Source organism: Cupressus sempervirens, chromosome 5, assembly GCF_028749045.1.
Source record: "Cupressus sempervirens isolate cs-2001-9-10 chromosome 5, ASM2874904v1, whole genome shotgun sequence".
NCBI lineage: Eukaryota > Viridiplantae > Streptophyta > Pinopsida > Cupressales > Cupressaceae > Cupressus > Cupressus sempervirens.
In genome coordinates this window covers 258,881,799-258,904,093 of record NC_143122.1, presented here as the reverse complement: position 1 = coordinate 258,904,093, position 22,295 = coordinate 258,881,799, and the positions used below count along the sequence as shown (strand labels likewise).

Below are 22,295 nucleotides of genomic sequence, written 5' to 3'. Positions count from 1 at the left end.
AAAGAGATATGTCTCATTTGTATGAAGCTATATATAAAGGACTGAAGGAGAATAATCATCATCAAATACCTTTTTAATTTCCACTTCATAGTCTTTGTGGATTAGCTCGTATTAAGCAGCCGCCTCTTTGGTTTTGGACACATAGATACAAGTGCTACAAATCAGACACAGCACCATATTGATTTACTAATATTACCAGACATATGAGAAAAGCATTCAGATCAGATGGTCTTGTCAAATTGCTGTTATAATCCAGCATATCAAGTAAGCATTCATACAGATTGGAAGGTCCAATCAGACCTAAACAAATTTATCTTTTCTTATTGATAAGGTAACGTCAGACAGAGCAGATATGGTAATGGACTAACTAGTAGTCCATTGCCACTTCACAAGGAAATCAAAAAAGGCATCATGTTGTTCAAGATAATCAATTATGTAGTGCATTGTCATTCCATCGCCATTTCATAAGCTTATAACTGATAACTGAGAAAAGGAGATCAATTGCATAACCCTTACAGCTATATATCTGAATGGTAAGATAAACTCGATAACATCGAATTTATTAAAGTATCGTATTCATATCAAAGATATCCATTGCATTGATATACTCGAATATTGTATGAATCAAGATTTGTAGAGATATCAAAATTCAGATCCACCATGTACATCCACATTAGTTAAAACAATTAATTTAAAATTATCATCATAATACAAGTGGTGTCAACAATATAATTCTTGCAAAGTATCTCATTTTGTTTTGTTAGTGAATTTTTTTATTAGAAAGAAGTCTCTGCAATTGAAATATTAGTGAATAGTCCTATAGGGAAGAAACTTATTCCATGCCAATAAATCTATCAAACAAAATGCTTGAAATGGGTCGGTTGACAAGCATAAGGCTTACTTGGTTGTCAAAGGATCCTTCCAAGTTCCTCGAAAACACTAAGACTTTTGCACCAAACGCCACCATAAATTCCGTCCAAGCTGTGATCCAGAAATGAAAAGTCCATCAAATGGATGCAAAGAATGAATTTCTTCACATTAACCTTCAAAAGAAGATATAAATGTTGCAACCATAAGGGTTTGTCGAGGATTCCTCACATTTTTTATGTCTTCAAAAGTCTCTCTATGGACTAGGATTCATTTTGAGTTGAAATGTCTGCATTTTGCAGTAAAATGGCATGCAAATTTCTAGTTTTCAATGTTGTTGACTTGTTGATCACAAGGAGTCACTCATCAACAACTCAGATAATGAAAACTATCCTTGGTGTTCGGTTTTTGATGCCACACTTAAACATAGTGTACTTCTTGGCCTGTCTAGTTCTCTATGTTGCCAATTAGTTAATCACACAGTCATTTATCAACAACCTAAATTACAAAAACTACCTTTCGATGATTGATTTTTTACGTTAGACATAGGCCTGGTGCATTTTATTTGGTGGATTGATTTCACTTAGTCCTCTTCTAGTATCTTTATTGCACAAGTAGACATTTAATATGCTCCTCAAGTTTAGCATTGTTAATACAAGCATGTACCAACTCCATTTTTTCAAGGATTAAAAATTAAGGATAATTGTTTTTAACATTTGCTTAATGAAACTTTATACGAACATCTAGTTGAGAATCTCATGTACTTGACTCGCATGACACCTAATATTTCATATTTTATAGCTATTGTCTACCTCACTGGTGCGTAGTAGGTAGCCTCGGATGCGGAGGCGAATGCATATTGGTGCCTCGCGGATGTGTGTAGGAAGCGCGTCTTGGACACCATGCTCATGGAACACAACCTTGAGCGCCCGTGAGCATCTAGATGCCCTAGAAGCACTTCCTACGTGCAACTTGCACTTCCATTAGCATATGAGTGCCCAAGAAGTGCTTCCTACACACATCCACAGGGCATCTGAACACATCCAAAGGCTTTTGCGGGCTCAACATCTATTTGGACGCTTTTAAGGCTTTGAAAATAAAACACCCTTTTGCATGTGCCAATTGTTATTTTTCTTCCTTTTTTTTTTGCTCCTAAACCCTAAAGAGACCATTCATTTTTTATACTTCTCATTTTGCTTATAATTGGCCTCTCTTCTCATTTGCTCTCCATTTGGCATTTTGAAAGCAAGGTGACTATTTTTGAAGAGGATCGTGCGTGGGGTGTCAAATAGCCTCCACAAAGGAGTTCTAAGCATTCTACGGTAAGCATTTGATCTCGTTCCTAAGTCCTTTTACTAAAAAAATTTGGGACAGATTTTTTTTTAAAGATTGGGAAGAATTTTACAATTTTTTCAACTATTTTAAGGAAATGAAGAAACGAGTTTTGTTATATTTTTTAATATATTTGTATCACTTTTGGCACTTGTATGCTTAATGTTCATAGTTTATTTCTAATTTAAATTTATTTATTTTCTTATTAGATTGTATTGTGCAACCAATAGTCAAAGCTAAGTGGCAAGGCAAGTAAAATGATTACTTCAAAATTGATGTAGGATCTCCATTATGGAGACATACCATAAGATTATCACAAGTTTCAAGAGGTGGGTCATACATTTGGAAATGTAATGTATGTCATAGTAAACCATTCAATAGCTCATATTCTCAAGTCAAAATTCATTTTATCGGCCTTTCTACTTAAGGAATGGAAAATGTGCAAAAGAAGCAACAATGAGGGGATGATTGATGCACAATTAAAAAGGATTTATAAGACAACACAATGCTTCTAATAAATTGGTTAGAATATCAAATAATTTGATCTTCTTATCAACCTCTATCTAGGAATATCAAAACAAAGGTCCCACTGACCTAATTGTAAACTTCAAACATCCATTATTGCAAGTACCTGTACTGAGAGAGGAAGAGATAGAAGTTACCACTCGCAAAAGAGGTCCATTAGACATCACATTTAAAATGGACGCAAGAAAGCTTGTTGATCAAGTCATTGCACGTTGCTTCTATGACAATGGTCTTCCTTTCAACCTGGTGAGATCACAAAATTGGAAGGAAATGGTGGCAATTGTCAACAAAGCATCGATTGATTACACAAGTCCTAGGTATGAAAAGGTATGAGAAGGCGTGTATTACTCTATTGCAAAAGGAGAAGGCTTCTGTAGAGAAAGTTCTTCAACCAATTAGAACTTTTTGGAAAACTTTGGGAATATCTATTTTGTCTGATCAATGGATGGAAAGATATAAGAAATTGGCTATTCATTAATGTTATTGCAGTCTCCCACAAAGGGGCAATGTTTTTGAGGGCAAAGATTGACATTTCATTTTTTGAATTTTCATTGAGGCAATAGAGATTATGGGGAGTGAGAACATGGTCCAGGTGACTATAGACAATGCCAAAGTTTGTAGGAGTGCAAGTGCTTTGGTTGAGAGTCAATATGACCATATTTTTAATCAACATGCACCATACAATCCCACAACTTGATCATGCAACAAATTGGCACCCATATAGATTGGGTGAAGCAAATATACCAAGAAGGAGAGGAGATTAAATGTTTATGGTGAACCACCACATGTCACAATCCATATTCAAATCATTCTCCAAATTGGAGTTGCTGAAGGTAAATATAATAAGTAAATTTCATTGGTTATTCAATTTGAATAAATTTTATGGTCATGATCAATCATCATATTGTATATAACTTTGCTTAGTATTTATTGACATATTGTTAACTTTCTTACATTGTTGAGACCCAATTTGCATATCCTACTATTGTTATGAGACACAACTTATCAAGGTGTGAGGGGCATTCAGCCAAATGCTTATTTCTAGCCAGTGGGGTATGAACGACCTCAAGTTCAAATAGAGCCCAAAAGATCAAGGCTTCAATCTTGGATGACAAATAGTGGGCTCGTATGCAATTCGCATTAAATTTCACCGAGCCTATCATGCTCTGCTTTGTTGATACACCTTGCTTGGGGAATGTGTACGATGGCATGGACACCATGGTAGAGAAGATAACACTTTCCATGCAAACACATGAGAATGACCCCACAAAAAGTGAATTCGTATGCAATAAGGTGAAAGCATTCATCATCATAGGGAGAAGATGATTACCCCATTGCACCTCCCTACATATGCCTTATCTCCAAGGTACTATAGCCAAGAAATACTTGCTATGCTAGACAGAGTTGCACCATATACGAATGAAGAAGTTTCTATTGGGTAATACAAAGCATTTGCAAGACTCTTCCAAGATGATGAAATGCACAAAAAGGTGAGGCTATAATTTGGCTTCTTTGCTTCGAGAACAAAACTTACTCCATATGCAATAAAGGACCAAAATGACAAGGGAGCTATCACATGATGGTACATGTATGGTCAACTATACAAGCATCTACAACCTCTTGCAATCAAGATCCTCTCACAAGTAAGTTTTCTTTTTTGGTTTACAATTTGTATTCTACAATTTAGTGTTCAACATTCTTTAATTTGCTTTTCATTTGTATATTAGATTTTGTGAACACTATCCATGTTGCAAGTTCTTTTGTTGTTGAACGAAATTGGAGTGCATACTATTACGAGGTAATTGGTAAATACTTGCTTATTAATAACAGAGACCGAAAGGTCAATTTATACAAAAGGAAGAGACGATGTTTCCTTAGGAAACGATCGTAAAGAATAGAAACATTCTATTCCAAAGAAAACAAAAAACGAAAGCAAACTAAAGCTAAAGATATTTACACGATAACCATTAACTAATAATAGACATCTTATCTATTATTGTAATACCCTCCCTTAATGGTTAATCTATCTAACACACCAAGCTGTCCTCTGCATTTGACAAACTTATTAGGACCAAGAGGCTTGGTGAGAATGTCTGCAGTCTGATCTGAGGTAGGAACATACTGCAGATCTATAGTCCCGTCTTCAACCAGCTGTCGTATGTAATGACAATGAACATCCACATGCTTGGTTCGTTCATGGAAGACTGGATTCCGTGCTAACTTGATAACACCTTCGTTATCAACAAACAGAGTAGTCGGTCGTGCTGATGACATCTGCATATCCCCAAGCATCCGACGAAGCCAAACAGCTTCACATCCTGCCTTAACAGTCTCTCTATATTCAGCCTCTGTAGAAGAGAGAGAAACTACCTGCTGCTTCTTGCTGGTCCATGTGACTGCACCGGATCCCAAACTGAACACATATCCAAATGTTGACTTTTTATCATCAACAGAGCCTGCCCAATCTGAATCTGTGAACCCACTGAGTTTAGAATTAGAACTCCGAGAATACAGAAGTCCATAATCAAAAGTGCCCTTCACATAACGAAGCACACACTTTGCTGCCATCCAATGATCAGCCTTAGGAGCTGTCATAAAGCGTGAAATATAGCTGACTACGAAGCTGATATCAGGCCTAGTAGCAGATAGGTAGATGAGGCTGCCTACTAGTTGCCTATACGTAGTATCATCAACGGAAGGAGAATCAGACTTGGCTGATAACTTGAGACCTTTCTCCATAGGTGTAGATGCAGGTTTGCAATCCTGCATTCGGAATTTGTCTAACAAGGCTCTGGCATATTTGGACTGAGAGATGAATATACCAGAAGACTGTTGCCAAACTTCAACACCTAAGCAATAATGCATGAGCCCAAGGTCAGTCATATCAAAAGACTGGCATAAGTGTTGTTTGATTCCCTGAATCAAAGATGCCGAACTGCCAATGATGATCAGATCATCCACATAGATAACCAGAAGGATGATGTCACTGTCAGTAGTCTTGATGTACAGATTTGAGTCTGAAGAACTCCTCTTGAAGCCTTGATCACTGAGGTACGTATCAATCTTGATGTACCATGCCTGAGGGGCCTGCTTCAAACCATAGAGAGCTTTTACCAATCTGGGAACCTGATGGTCTTTACCAGCAACCTTGAAACCAGGAGGCTGCGTCATGTAGACCTCTTCATGGAGATCACCATTCAGGAAAGCACTCTTTACGTCCATCTGATGGACATTCCAGCCAAATTGTGCTGCCATGGCTAGGACTAATCTGATGGTGCTCATCTTTGCAGTAGGAGCAAAGGTCTCCTCATAATCAATGCCCTAACGCTGAGAAAAGCCCTTTGCCACTAAACGAGCTTTGTACTTATCCAAAGTACCATCTGATTTGTATTTGATTTTGTAGACCCATTTGCAGCTAATGGGTTTCTTCCCTGGGGGAAGATCAGAAAGGACCCAAGTGTTGTTCTTCAATAGGCTCTGGTGTTCAGATTGCATAGCCTGTTCCCACTCTGGAATTCCTTTAGCCTCGGAATATGTTTGAGGTTCAAACACACTGTGAATGTTGGCCATAAGAGCAAAGTTAACAAAATCTATAGTTTTGCTCTTTTTTCGAGTAGTTCTCCCATCAATGAGCTCATCATCATGAAGATCAGCAAGTGTCTTAGCCCACCACTTAGGCCGGAGAGGAGAATGACCAACAGTAGTACTAGGAGATGCTTGATCAGCAGGATCCTGATCAGAAGAATCTGGATCAAACTCAGGTGAAGCATCTTCAAAACGAGGTGATCCTGCAGGAGAAGCCGGAGGTGGCTGTACAGGTATCACTGGCAGGACTGGAGCTGTAGGAGCTACTGCAGCCCTCCCATCAGGTGGACCTAATGGAAGCCGAACTCCCAAATCATGAACCTGCATAGGCTGGACTGCTGGATCAGGAACAGGAGAAACAGACATGAATGGTCCTCGCTGCTCATCAAAGACTACATCGCGGCTGTATATGAGACGAGATGTCTCAACATCAATAAGGCGGTAGGCTTTGTGAAGACTGCTATATCCAGCAAGCATCAGTTTCTGACTCTTGGCATCTAACTTGGTGCGTGAAGCATCAGGGATCCTAACAAAAGCAAGAGAGCCAAAAACCTTCAGGTGACTGATTCTGGGCTTGCGACCTGACCAGGCCTCTTCCGGAGTTTTACCTTTGACCGCCACTGTGGGTGACCGGTTCAACAGATAAACTGCAGTGTTAACTGCTTCTGCCCAAAAACGCTTCGGAACATGTCTGTGTTCGAGCATGGAACGAGCCATCTCGGTGATTGTCCTGTTCCAACGTTCAACTACACTGTTCTGTTGTGGCGTGTGGGGTGTGGTGAACTGGCGTTGGATGCCATGTGTATCCAAGAAGCCAGAAAAAACATTAGAACAAAATTCCCCCCCATTGTCTGATCTAAGAGTAATAATAGATTTCCCAGACTCTTTTTCAACTAAGGGTTTAAACTTCTGAAATACAATAAATGCATCGGATTTCTTTTTAAGGAAATACACCCACATTTTTCTACTGAAATCATCTACAAACAACAGAAAATACCTGTACCCAAGAACAGAAGGAGTGGCCATAGGGCCACAAATATCAGCATGGACAAGCTGAAGTACTTGAGAAGCTCGCCAAGAATCGCCACTAGGGAAAGGTGTGCGATGTTGCTTCCCAGCCTGACATGCGTCACAAACTCCAAGGTGTTGGGTTTGAATCTCTGGCAAACCAAGAACAAGCTCATCCCGAGCAAGTTGTGAGAGATAATGCACATTTAAGTGCCCATATCGCTGATGCCAAAGTGTGTTGATGGAAGATCGCCGAGCAGCCATAGCTAAGTCCTGAGAATCACCAGAATTAGTAAGTCTGAAAAGACCATGATCCTCAAGACCAACTGCAATAGTAGACTTAGTTGCCCGATCAGTGATGGTGCACTGATGTGAACTGAAGGTGACTGCCAAGTGTGGAGAATGTCGCAGCAACTGACTGACCGAGAGTAGATTTAGTTCCATCCCTGGAACGTAATCAAGGAATATGAGCTTCCTCCCAATAGACTGAATTTGAATGTTGCCTTTACCAACAACCGTGTACTCTTCTCCACCACCAAAGATAACAGAATCTGAATAAGGCTGGTAGTCAGTAAACCAGTCTCTGCGGTGAGTGAAATGTCGAGAGGCACCTGAATCAATGTACCAGGCAGATGACTGTACATGATTTGCGGGTCTTTTAGCCATGAAGGCGTAAAAGGTAGATTCCACCTGCTCAGTGTGCTCTGCACTGTTCGCTTTGGGTTGCGAACCTAATTGCTTAGACTGGGCAGCTAAGCGTTTCCGACATGCAACCTTCATGTGACCATACTTGTGGCAATAGTTGCATTGAATGTTCTTTTTGGTACCATCGGATGCTGGAGCAAAATACTTCTGCTGAGATGGTTGCTGAAACTTGCCCTTATCCTTCTGAAAGGATTTCGCAACAAAGGCTTGCTCAGTGGAGGTGGAACTGGAGCTGCTACCGAACTGTTGTTTCCACCGATCTTGCTGAAGTAGCAGGGTGCAGAGATCAGTGAACTTTAGATCAACACCAGTAGATGTGATGTTGAGAGTCTCGATAAAATGCTCATAGGAATTTGGTAAACTCCGAAGAGTGATTACCACAATATCCTCTTCCTCCATCTTGCGACCGATGGCAAGTAACTGATCACGGATTTCCTGAATCCGATTCAGGTGTGCCTGGAGCGAGGTGCACTCATCCATGACAATAGAAAACAGAGTGTTTTTCAGAAAGAAGGCTCTGCTCTTGTCGGAAGTCTCATGAAGACCTTTTAGATGTGTCCAGATTTCGGCCGCTGTCTTGCCGGATGGAATCTGAGAAAGTCGGTCATCAGCTACGGAGAGTTTGAGAAGCATTACTGCCTCTCGATTGTTCAGATCCCATGTATCTTGATCAGGACCCGGAGAAGTCGGACGCTGCTTAACACCCAGAACAAGTTGATCGGTGTTTGGATATTCGAAGATTGCGATGATGCGTTGCTTCCAGGTTCCATAATTGCGACGCGCTGCTTCCAGGTTCCATAATTGCGACCATTGAATTTGGAATTATGCTCGAGCAGAATATTTGTCAGAGATGCCATGGCACGTTTTTCAATGAAAAACTGTGAAAATCTGTGAAGGCACGTTCTTCAAGGCAAAAATACGGAAGACCCAGAAGAATCAGAGAATGACCCAAAAGAGAGCTCAAAAAACCCAAAAGGAATCTGCTATCGTTTTCTGAATCCACTGGCTCGAAAATCGAGGCACCCAGAAAAAACAGACGACAACCCAGTTGAGCTCTCGAAAAACCCACCAAGAATTTACAAACAAAAAATTTTTTCGACCCCAAAAATTAGGGTTTCGAAAAAAAACGGCCCTAGCTGAAAAAAGCTTGAAAAAACTTCAGATTTCTTGATGAAAAATGGTCGAATTTGCTTCCCAGAGCACGATGACAGACTGAGACGGCTAAGAGCATGAAGATTTGATACAGAAACATGCAGATTTTCACCCCAAAAACGCGAGTCTTCAAAAAATGGCCACAATTTCCACGCGATTTGCAGACCCGTAATTCAGGAATTTCTCCAAGCAGAAAAACCCTAGGTGGGTTTTGGAGAAATTAGCTGAAATAATTTTGGAAAAATTTAAACAAATAATTTCAAGAAGAAATTATAAATTTTTCCGAAAAAATTTAAGTATTTAGCTCTGATACCATATTACGAGGTAATTGGTAAATACTTGTTTATTAATAACAGAGACCGAAAGGTCAATTTATACAAAAGGAAGAGACGATGTTTCCTTAGGAAACGATCGTAAAGAATAGAAACATTCTATTCCAGAGAAAACAAAAAACGAAAGCAAACTAAAGCTAAAGATATTTACAAGATAACCATTAACTAATAATAGACGTCTTATCTATTATTGTAATACATACTCCTATATCCATTCAGTGAAGCACAACCAATTGGACTCGAAGAAAGTTGAGGACTTGGTTTACATTCATACCAACTTGCATCTTTTGTCATTTGAGACAGATGAATACAAGGAAGGATCGGCCAAGCTTTGGGATGTAGCCCCTAATTGTACAAACTCGGATGCACGTTCAAGATCTTACTACAATCACAAATGAAGATAGCATCATGGCACATGATGCATCTAGCACAAGTGGAATCATTTTTGGTTCAATTGATCTTTGAACTTGCAACAATTGGAGATTATGAGAATGTGGGGTTTCTTCACAATCATTATGATTCTGAATGTGATTAGTAAATCTCGAGTCTCTTGATTGATCAAAATTGAATCATGAACTAAGTTTTGATTTTGTAATTCAAATTGCATTGGAATCTTGAGCATGAGTAATTTATCAATTAGCTATTAAACTTATTTAATGTAATTTGTGTTTGTAAAGTTTGTAGTTGAACTATCAAATATGAAATATCTTGAATATTGATCAATGGTGAAGTATCATACTATGAAATGAATTATTTTTGTATATCTATTGCATTTCTATGCAGGCGTGCACGCGCACACACACGTGCATCCAAAAACAAAAACAAAAAGCATGCATCCACGCACCTGATTCTCGCATTTGCATCTACATTTGAATCAGCAACTTAGGGCATTGTCTATCCATTCAAGCAAGAGCCCCATATTGTATATATATAGACACATATACACATCCAAAAACCAAAAATAAATCACGCATCTAAGCATCTACACCCAAATTGGCAACTTAGGCTATGGTATCTCCATTCATGCAAGAGCCCATTGCAAACAAGCTAAGTAAATTCTCCACTACATCAAGGGTACTCACTCTATAGTATTCAATATGCAATGTGTATTGATTTTGACTTGGTGGATCACAAAAATTTAGATTAGGCAAGAATTCCCAAGATTACAAGTCTACTTCAAGCTATTGCTTCTATCTTGGTTTTGATCTGATTTGTTTGTGAAGCAAGAATCACTTTTGCAATTTATTTTCTATAGTCCTAGGTTTCCTACATTATTAATAAGCTTGCTTAGGTCAACAAGGCAAATTTAATTAAAGGATGGGTAGTTGAGGTGTCAACATGCTAGAGAGAAGTTACACTTAGTCTTTTTCAACCACTTGATGAGCACTCCCTATTTTTTAGACTTGCCACCTAGACCCTCTCCCAAAGTTAATAAAAACTTTGTACCTAGCTTGTATTTTCATTCTTTTATGCAGCTTCCTAGTGACGTAAAATGTCACATCTCTTGGATTCTACAATATGTAACTTGTCTTTTTCATCAACAATTTTAGAGCTTCTCTCTCTTAAACAGATTTTGGTAATGCATCTGGTTATGTAATCTTCCCTCGAAAGCAGAGGAGCTAAGAAACTCCCCCAAAATTTTACAGACCCTCCAAGATCGTGAGGCTAGATGATGGCCTATGCAATACACTTGCACAATGTATTACATGTCTCTAACTTGACAAGAGCTCTTGATTCACATTGTGCCTCCAATAGACCTAACAGCAGTAAACGATGAGAATAAGTTAAACTTTTGAGACCGGAGTAAGTAATTGATGCAAGGGCAAAAAACTTATGACTAAATAGTATCACGGAATACCCAGTTTGCTAAAACACCTTTCTTGTTGAAGACACCACTTGGGAAGGATTAGAAATCTTATGACTAACTAGTATCACGGAATACCCAGTTCGCTAAAACACCTTTCTTGTTGAAGACACCACTTGGGAAGGATCAGAAATCTTAGAACACCCCTTTAAATGAATTCTTGCGGAACCAAAAACACATTCCTTTCTCTTTTAAATTTTTAATAAGTCATAATTGGTCAATTTTCCACATTTTGTCCACAGCTTCTTAAATGTTGACTCTGTTGAGTGTTTTATCTGAGCTCCAATGCCTAACTCCTTTTGTAAGGGTTTTAAACTTTTCTCAATGGGCATGACGCTCCCCTATGAAGCTGCTTTATCTCCTCTTATTGGTGACAGAGGCACTCTTTTAACGAACAGTTAAAATTATAAGCATGAATGTTTTTTAATCTTGACTAAATATCTTTCCATTTAGAATGCATTGCGCTAAAGAGGAATTACTTTAAGATTCCATTCATTATATTATTTCTTCTTATTCCTTCATTTCTAAATAACCATGAAATGCCTAACGTTTATAAAACAGAGGAGAGTTTGTTTCCAGTTGTCGAATGAAAAGAAGGGGACTTCAAATGGGAGGGAAATGAGCTAAAGGAACCAAAAACAGATTGAGTTCAGGCATTAGCTACATTTTTCAAGGGAGGAGAACATTTCTCTTTTCCATTATTCCCTTATTTTAAGGATTTTCGAGCTGATCTTTATTCGAGAATATTAATATTCGGAGGAGGCTTAGTCTTGATTGTCAAAAGCTTTACACAGCATAAATAAATAGTTTATTCCAGTTCTACTTTTGCAACACAGTTGATAGCCCTCTCTTGCAATTCCTCTGTTAACGCCTGAGACAGAATTAAACAAGAGAGAATGTTTTACAACAATGTCACATTTTCTTTCAGCAGCAGATTGCGAATGAATATTGTACACACAGATATTCAAAATAGGCAAAGTAGGTAAATAGGATTTACATTGAACATCTGAATACGATAAAAACTCTAAAAGGTTTAAGAAGGCTCTCATAACCAGATATGTAAGATAATGAAAGAGCCTATGAAAAAGAAGCTAAACCAGACACGTAAAAGATAGATTCATAACTGCTTCCAAAACTGTATAATGAAAAGCTAATCCTGTTAACAGAAAACAAATTGCATTACCTTCCATGTCCATGTCAACCTCCATATCTGAAACCATAGAAACTGTCGAAGGCCCTCCGATGTGCACACCTTTCAAATCCATGTGCTGCTGATTGGAATCAGAAAACACTGATGGAGCTTCCAATTGAGCTTTGGCATCTCCATCCCTCCCTACACCTTGTTCTAGTTGACTTTTCTTCTTCAGCCACTGGTAATATTCGTATCCTGTTGCTGCATCACTTCCAAGTTCCCCGCCAAATAAAAATGCAAACTTTGGATTGCCTGCCTGTTTAGCTCGAGCCATGCTTTCGAACTCAGGTCCATTCTTGAGGACAAACTGTACTAGAATTTCGATGTTGCGGACAATTTCCTCATCTTTTGGCCTAGGAGGCTGTGAGAGCAAACTAGGAGTAGTCAGCAGACCTTGACAAACCTGTGTCGGAACAGCATGAAGAGGAGGACCCACAGATTGAGGGGCGCTGCTAATAGGAGATTGAGGCAAGTTTAACGCCGCTGGATGCAATGCTTGCTTCCCTGTGAGTGGTGGTGGCCCTCTAGGCCCCACAGCAGGCAGTGGGGAACCACCTGCTGCAGGACCAGTGGGAGGCCTAGAAGGCATCGTTCCAGGAGGAGGCAGCGCAATGTTGGGAGCTGGTGGGGCGGCTGGCATTGGCTGTCCAGTAGGTGGTGAAGCCAGGTTCGCTGGTGGCAGTATAGGAGGATGAGGAGATCCAAATCTGGGGCTCTGCTGCTGTGGCTGCCCATGAGAGAAGGAAGGACGTTGGTGCACCATGGGACCTCGACCGTGGATTGGAGGTGGAGCATAAGGACGACCCATGTTCATCATTCCTGGCCTGGGACCTGATACATGCGGTAGGGGAGGGCCGTTCCTGAACTGAGGAGGAGCTTCTCCCCCGGGTCGCTGCATGCTTCGAACCAGTCCCTTGACAAAGTATATATTACCCCAGACAAGAATGTGAATTCCAATCTTGCATTAAATAATACAAATTCAAATCCTGTATTCGACTATTATATACTCCACTTTCAGAGCCCGTGTTCGCATGCGAAAATATCCACCTGACTGTGTCACTTTATCTTCCAATTTAGAATTGAAAACATATCGGTGTACCTAATGATTCAGCAAAATCCTGATTCTTCTCCAAAGCAGCCGAACTGAAAAAGCTACAAACCCTGCAAAAGAGTAACAACATTTTATCAAAACCTCGGACTATATTTAGTACAATCAAAATCTCCTGTCTAGCCTAATTCCACTTCTTCCTATGGTTAACGAAACCAAAAAGTACAGAGCCTGTAACAATATACCTAACTCGGTACGTCAGTGCAATCCCAACAATGATATCCAGAACATCAAATTCTCTACTAATAAAACCCCCGACTAATGAAAAAACCCCATGCTTAGCAAGTAGAATTGGGCTATCCAAATTAGATTGAACCAGCTCTACTAAGATTCCAGTCGCTACTAATAAACCATGAGCTGGATGTATTCCGTGGAACAAAATTCTCGGATTTAGTAAAACCCTACTTGCTAGCATAAGCAGCTAGAATGAAAATTACGGCCCTTCCGAAAATCCGCCTCACTTCTATTTCCAGACCTCTAAATCAAAAACAATTATTAGCTCCCTTAGAACGAATTACGAAGACTGTTAATGACAAACCCAAAAACAAGAAAAAACAGACTACCAACTGAACTGGATCGCAAACCCTAACCATGTCTTTCTTGCAAGCACAATTTATGCATTACAAAATTTTGAACTGTGCGGACTTCAATCCAAAAAAAGGCATCCTAAAAGCAAGAAAGAAAATATATGAAAATATAAACCTGCGGAAATTAAGTCTAAACGAATTTATATTACCACAGACATAACAGCGCAGAGGTCGCATGATCCAAACCCTAAACACTCCGATAAATTTATTGAAGTAGAACGGTGGATGTTCGTAAGGAAAGAATAAAGCGAACTTGATGCTTTTTAACAGACAATTCTCCCAAAAGCAATGTCAATGACAGTTCTAAGACGTGAAATAAATTGCTGTGGGCGCGAATTGTTTGAGAATAGATTACATACATAAATATTATGATGAACTCTGATTATTGTCGTCAGAAGTTTATGAAGTTTATGGCATAGTAATTTGGACGGAAATTTATCCCTCCCGTTATCGGGCTAAGGCTGTTCTTGATGGTCATGTTTACACACGTATATTTCGTTGTTTATTATTTTATTTTTTTTAATTTAAAAACTACTATGGATAAAATCTAGATTTCAATATGAAAAGAGTGGAAAACAATTATAATAGAGTGAATTCAACATATAAATGGAAAAAATCAATAAATATAAACTAGAGTTTAATATTAAAATGATGGAAATTTGATTTAGAATATTGTGATATATTAACATTTAGGAACAAAATAATATTAGAAATTAAATCTTAGATTAAAACAAGGGCTCTGCAAGAGTTAGAGTCCCTATCTTTTGGTGAAAAAATAGATGATTGTTTTAGTGATTGATTTGTCATTTTTTGTATTAGTCATATATATATATATATATATATATATATATATATATATATATATATATATATATATATATATATATATATCCGTAAGTATGTAATTAGAACATAATGTACCAATATATAGTGTGGATAAGATCCAATGCATTTCTTGCAAACAATTTTATAGCAACAAAATTAATACTAGTTATTGTAAATAAATTTATTTTAAGATAGACAATAATAAAATTATTATATATACTTATTTCAATATATATTTGTAGTTGAAATTGTTGGGGAAATTAATGTTGAATAGAAAAGGCAAGTTATGTTGTGTGCAAAAAAATAATAATCATATTTGTTTGTTAAGCAAAATTCATATTTCATTACAAAATAGAATCCAATAAATAAACAACATTTATAATAATGTTTGAACTTGGAAGAAATCTGAATTTTTTATTTGAAATAAAATCAGCAATATTGAAAGGAATATGCAATATAGGCCATAATATTTTAAGGACGGTAGCAACAATATTCTCCATTTGTCAAGAGGGAAAATAGTAAATAAATGCATCGAAACACCTCCATATGTTTCCTAAAATGAAGAGCAAAAATATTTTAGTTTTGTATTGGTAAATCCCAAAATAATTAGACAAAAAATAATTAAGACCATTGTTGTTGCTTGTGCTCAGATAAAAAAATAAAAATGAGGAACTTTTATAGAATAGTTCTAAAGGCATTGTTAACATCTAAACAGGAGGCTACAAACATTTTAAAAAATAATATCTACCTGAAAATCATTGTGGAAAGAATTTTAAAAGGAAAAACACCATGAACAGTCATTTTAAACATAAATGAACAATTTTTTGAAATAAACATAAAAAAGAAATATTCGAGCTGGATGAGCAATATGATTATTATGAACTGAATAATGCTGAAAAAAAAAATCCTCTGAAAATTTATTATGGGCGGTGTTGTATATGTTGAGGAAGATTGATGATAGTAATGAAATAAAATGTAACATTGTGTGTGACAAACCAAGTTCTTTGAATCATAATCTAATATAAATAATAGAGCTCAATATTTATTTATCCAAGTATTCTAAATGTTCTAGAAAATCATTGCATAGTACATTGCATGAAATACCAATATTCTAGCTATTGTAAGGGCCAATTGTTTCCAAACTATGAGGCAAAATTTAGAGAAAGCGTGACAGACGGACAAGGAGGAATATCAAATATAGTTACAAGAGCAGGGGACAATCCTAACAATCCAAAAGCCCCCCCACCATTAATAACAGAGGTGTCAGATTGATCAGAACTGGCAACACTATTGGCATGGCTAGAATCCACAATATTATAGTTCTTCACAACTTGCAAATAAATATGCAAGTCTCACAAATTCCTCTTCTCGTGCAAAAATGCCACATCATAAGAAGATGCATTTCACAAACAACAATTTGAGCCTTAAAAATATGGATTTTTATAGACATTTAATACTTACCTCCTTTAGTGTTTAAATTATTTCTGCCAATAGTGGCATGTTGTGATGGTTAAGTTGTTGCGTTGTTATCCTTGCCATCCAGGTTCAAATCTCATGGGGATGAGGTCCCCCATTTGTGGCCTCACTAGTTCATAGCTCCAAGTCAAAGCGTTGGTGGTACCGGTGGGCGTGTCGCGCCAGCGCTACCGATCACGTTAAAAAGTTTACTAGGCGCATTTTTAAAAAAAAAAAAAAAAAAATTATTTCTGAAATCCACAAGAAAATGATTGCCATTATGGAGGTATTTGGTTCTATTGGGGTTACTAAAAAAGGTTTACTCAATGTCTTTCATGAAGTCTACACAGATTTTTCTACATTATGTTAGAACACTTAGATTATACAGCTACAAAAAACTTATTTGTTCAGAGACATGTATCTAACTTTGTTGAAAAAAATTAGTGTCTCTAACATTTTCTATACCTTGATGAGGGTTTCAAATGAGCTCTATATCATAATATTGTATGAGCACTAAAAATATCTTCTCCATTATTTAAATGCTTCCCTAGACTACCAATTTGGCTAACAAGATCATCTACTTTCACATCTTCCAAACTCAAATATTTTCTAAAGAACTCTCAACCTTTGCATCATTTCTTTCGATAACTTCTTCAATTTATTTCTTAATCAGAAGGCCTTTATGATGACTAGGTGGAAAGATGACTTGTTCAAACTAGACCTAAGAACAAGGGCTTTCATTTTTAATCAACTTTCCATCACTTCCATTCTCATCTTCATCTTTGCATCCAAATTCTTGAGGCATTTTTGTCCTAGGGCATGCAACAAAAGTTGATGTAGTATGTGGAAAAACTTCTTATTCGTGACCATGACTCTTACTTAAATCTTGCTTAATCCATCAGACCTTTTTTTCTTACTAAACCATGTTTTGATCTTTTAGACAAAAGATATTTGAATACACCAATTTGTCCCTCAAAATATCACATGTAACAATCAATCTAAAAATTTGAAGGCAAAAAAAATATTAATCAGATAGCAAAAAGAAATTATGAGATTTACTACAAGATGGGCCAAACACTAGAATATTCACTATGAAAACAAAGCCCTATCTTTAAAAAATATTTCCTTTAAAAAGAGATGTCAAAGAATATGTACCCAACTAAGGAGGAGAATGGGTATGTGGCCAAGGAGGAGCTTCACATTGAATGGTAGCACAAATTGAAAGTTAGTAACTGCAAATATAAAAAATGCCTAGAATATAGAAAATTACGGAAAGAAGAAGAATGAAGATGTTTGGAGTCTTCCATACAATGACAAAAACTATGTATTATTAATTTCATAATGAGAGTGGACATCCTCTGCTAAAGTATAATGTTGAACACCATTTTTATCCAAGGAGTACATAACATACCACTCCGACTTGGGGTTTTCATTACTTAAAGAATATGAACTCTGTATAACTCTATTTTGATGTGTTCTTGAGAATGGAATCCCTACAACAAATACAAACCCTTTATAAAAATATATAAGGCTGTTGCAATACAATACAAATCCAATATTGATGTGATATGAACAAAAAAAACCCAAATAATATAAAAGACAAGAAAGTCATAAGGCAAAATGAGCCATAGAATATAATGGAGAAAATGGAGGAAGACAACTACATTGGTTTTACTTATCTCCAACCCAACAAAAAAAAACACCAAAGCTTTGTAAGTATTCTAGAAAGCAAGTATGAAATATAAAACAAGTGCCATATAATGGTTTAGTACTTACCTTAGTTTTAATAGTTTTTAGTATAAATCTAATGTTAAAATAATAAATTTATCATAGTATATAAAATATTTTAATCAACACAAATCTTATATAGATAAATTATATTCATATATATCATATATACTGTTATAAATAAATTATAATATGAAAATAAAAATAATTTAATAATAATATATAATAGTGTTTCTTAAAATATTATATAATATAAGTATAGATAATATTTTTAAAAATATTTTAGTTGAATGAAAAAAAAAAATCTTAAAAATAGAATATTGAAAGTATAAACATCTAAACTAACTTACTCACAAATAAAAATATTTAACTTCAATCCTACGCATATAAGACTCAAAACGATTCACTCAATCAAATCATCAAAAAATATCTAATAGAAATTATCTAGTTAAAAAACTTGCATCTAAGTATACATTTTATAATTAAATTTTAAAATGATAAATTTAAACTCGTAAAAATAATAAGTTTTAATCACCAATTAGGCATGAAATGCAATGCACAATAAAATGCATTTATGGCTGCTCAATAAAATGCATATATGGCAGAAGTTTAATGAACATAATGCAACCACTAAGGCCAAATTAAATGTCGGTCCTTTATTTAAGCCACTTTCCTTTAAAAATGTTTAAACCACTAGCAAAAATAGTAATAACCAATAAAAAAATAGCATTTAAGTGTGAAAAATATGTATTTTAATAATAACATTGACAGACATTTAACATTTGATAATGTTTTCAAATTTTTGAAAAAAAATAGTAATAGTATAAACAGTGCAAAAACTATAGTCCGTTGCCTTATAGGCAAGGACTAATATTTGAAATAATTATGAGGATTTAAAGATTTGGGACAAGATCATACTTGTAATATAGTTCATTTAGAATAATTTTGGCATTGATAGAACAAATTAATCTTAAGTAAAAATAAATTTTGAATGCTTGCAAAGAATGTTAGCTTTGATCATATTTATATAAAGAAATTATGGTAGTGCTAAGAAGTATTGTTAGACTTACAAGAGAGAAAAAAAAAAAGTTATTCAACTTTCTCGTAGCAATCAAGTCCCTTGATGAAATTAACAATATCTAAAAATAAAGAGACATAGAATATTTGATGTTGAGGAGTTGTACTTGATGTAAAGTAAGACTGAGTGTTTAGTTAAATCTATGAAGTTGTGATTGACAATACTCCTATTCAATATTTGATTTCACTATGTCCTGATTGAAATGAACTAGGATGGCATCTTTAAATGTAGAGCCTAAACACACAATTTGAAGCTAACACAAACATATACCTAAAGGAGTTAATCGAAAGGGATCTCCATAAGAATATCAAATTTGTGGAAAAATATTAGCTTTGTAAAAAAACATAATGTAAACATATGTAAAGTGGTTTAAGCTAAAAAGGGGGTTAAAGAAAGTATGCATGTTATTTTGTCCTATGTAATAGTACATACTAGTAGAGTGAATGGGGTTACTTATGTTCATATAGGCAAAGTAGTTACATAGATTATTAGTGTTTGAGTATGTATTTTACGATAATGCTTATTTGTACATGGGTTGAACACACTAGCCATATTTAAGCCTATTTATACGATTTTAGTAGTTGAATTGGAGAGTTTGACACAACTCTCCATCACTATTTAATTTTCTCCTGACATTTAGTGGAATCATTTTACAACCACTCAAGTAGATTCAAAATTCAACTTTGCCTCTTCTTGCCTTCATATACTATACATAATTCAATCTCATGGTAATTTAATTTGGCTATTTGTGTACATTTAGTTTAGTTTTAGACATTGATTATTCTAATAATTAGAAAATAAAAAATAAAAGATTTTTAAAATCAAGATTGATAATTGTGAAGTGGTGTAATTGGATCCACTAGTCTAAACTACAAATTAATCTCATTCACATTGGCTCACATTTAAGAGTAACTCAATAGATCTAACTCTAGACTTACTAAGGAGATTTGAGGATTATTGGTTGAATTGTTATTATTTATGTTGTTGATTTGTAATTGATTGAATTCTTAGATGTGATTTGACTATAATCAACATAAATAGTGAGCTACATATCAGGGATAACTTTAAGAAACCCCCTCCTTGAAAAATATTAAAATTCTTAGCGAATCCAACATTAATTTCAGGTGAAAAAAATCCTATTGGCAAATTTTTTTCAATGTTAAAGAGAGTTTAATTTTAGATGTGATTTTTGTCTGACCATAGTAAAATTTCATAAAATTGAGGCGATTTTTTCCCTTGTGATAGAATATATATATATATATATATATTGTAGTAGGTTATTTCTCGTTTATCAGAAGAAAAAAATTGGATTAGGCAACTTTTCCCATTTGATGGAAAAAATATATATAATGTGTTGGTGAATGTGTTAGAAAATGACAATGATTACTGAATGAATCAACAGCTATAAATTAATTGTATGTTTATCAAATCAATTGTCAAATTATCAAAAGATTGTGATCAATCAAAGAATGATAAGAAAGTGAGGTATCTAAAGGATGACATGTATGTGGAATGTCCTATTGCATTTATGGAAGAGTGGAATCCAGTCGAAAAAACATTCTTTGAACTGCATACATCTTTTTCATTGCTTGCCATTATCAAAAACGTAGTTGATTGCAAAAAATGGGACTATGTATGGAAGATGGATCGTCAAATGAAAATTCAAGCACTTGACTTTGGAGGAGGATGAGGAGCAAAGTGATCTTACTATTGGGCTTATTGCAGCTTCTCAGGTTCTCTCTGCTAATCCCAAGGATGCCATCAAAGAGATAGAAAAGGAAAACGAAAAGGCAGACCTCCAATCAATGTTCGTTGAAATGAGTCTCAACCCTGCTAATTTTGAAGACCAAATTGCGAATACGGTAGAACAAAAAAATTAGAAATTCAATGATTTTAGAATTTTTTGAAGGATAAAAGAAGCATTACACGAAGATTTGTTAGTTTGCAAACTTTAAGCATAGAGTTTAAAAGAGAAGTTAGAGAGAAATTTATCACTAAAATTTGGGTCTAAAATTGCAAAACTGTGTCAATAGGTGACCTAGCCACAGTATGTCTAATATAGGTATCGTGATTGAATTTTGACTAGGGATGTTTCTCTAGTCGTCTCCACAAAGTTAAAGATAAAAAGTGTCAAATTATGTTGGTAACTATAGCATCCTAAATTGTAAGCGCATATAACTAGATACTCAATTAGGCCCCATTTTGGTGTTCTTGATATTTCATGTATATTATTCTTGATTCAGCTGCCCATTACCTTCAACCTTGGCCTTCTCTCCTTCCTAACTCCTAATTTCATTTTCAGTCATTTTTGGCAAGATGCCCCCAAGGTCCCCTTCTCTGGAAGAGGGCGAGCAAGGCATCTTATTCATTGATGTTTAACCAATAGTTTGAATCAAGGACCCACCTTGTTGACCTCCTTCAAGTTTTGAGCTTTGAAATCTTGTGACTAATATTAAAGCAACCTATCTCTCCTCATTTTGAGATACACAATAAATATTTTCAAGTGATCTCCTAAAATTTTGCATTCAAGATCAAAGTTTCAAATATTTATCAAGTATCAAAAGCATCTTTAAAGGTAATATTCTCCAAAGTAGCAATAGTTTCTCTTGTGATCAACAAGTAGAGGAGACCTCAACTAACCAAGAAGATCCTCGGTCTATTTGCATGCCTTCATCCATCCATTATTCAATTCAAGAGTCAATCAAGCATAACAACATTAAAGATCTTTATGTGGTATCCACAAATCAATGAATTTGTGAAGGGTATAATTGATTCTTCTTTCCAAGTCAACATAAAATTACATTCAAGAATCTTAATAGACCCATCAAAATCTCAATATCAGTTTATGGAGGTATATATAGTTGCAAGGTAGATCTAGTTTTACCTTACATTTACACTTTTTCCTTTCATGCAATTTCATTTCTATTGCAAGGTTGATTCCTAAACCAAGGT

At 35.8% G+C, this 22,295-nt stretch overlaps 1 protein-coding gene across 17 annotated transcripts in view; it reads right to left on the bottom strand.

Annotated features, from left to right (window-relative positions):
• The window catches only part of LOC149555526 (zinc finger CCCH domain-containing protein 55-like), a 127,256-nt gene extending 112,535 nt beyond the window's left edge, over positions 1-14,721 (bottom strand). For 14 of the 17 annotated variants that reach the window (XR_016364500.1, XR_016364505.1, XR_016364502.1 and 11 more), the window contains exons 1-2: positions 14,407-14,667; positions 12,554-13,723 (exon numbers count right to left, since the gene is read on the bottom strand). Coding sequence is in view for 4 of the 17 variants with exons in the window: in XM_089829601.1 (XP_089685727.1) it covers positions 12,554-13,460 (907 nt within the window). In the remaining 13 variants the exon portion in view is untranslated. Of the gene's footprint in view, positions 1-12,553; positions 13,724-13,855; positions 14,148-14,406 lie in introns of those variants that run through there. The other 3 variants (XM_089829602.1, XM_089829606.1, XM_089829603.1) reach the window with 3 other exon arrangements.
• Between the last annotated feature and the right edge of the window lie 7,574 nt (positions 14,722-22,295).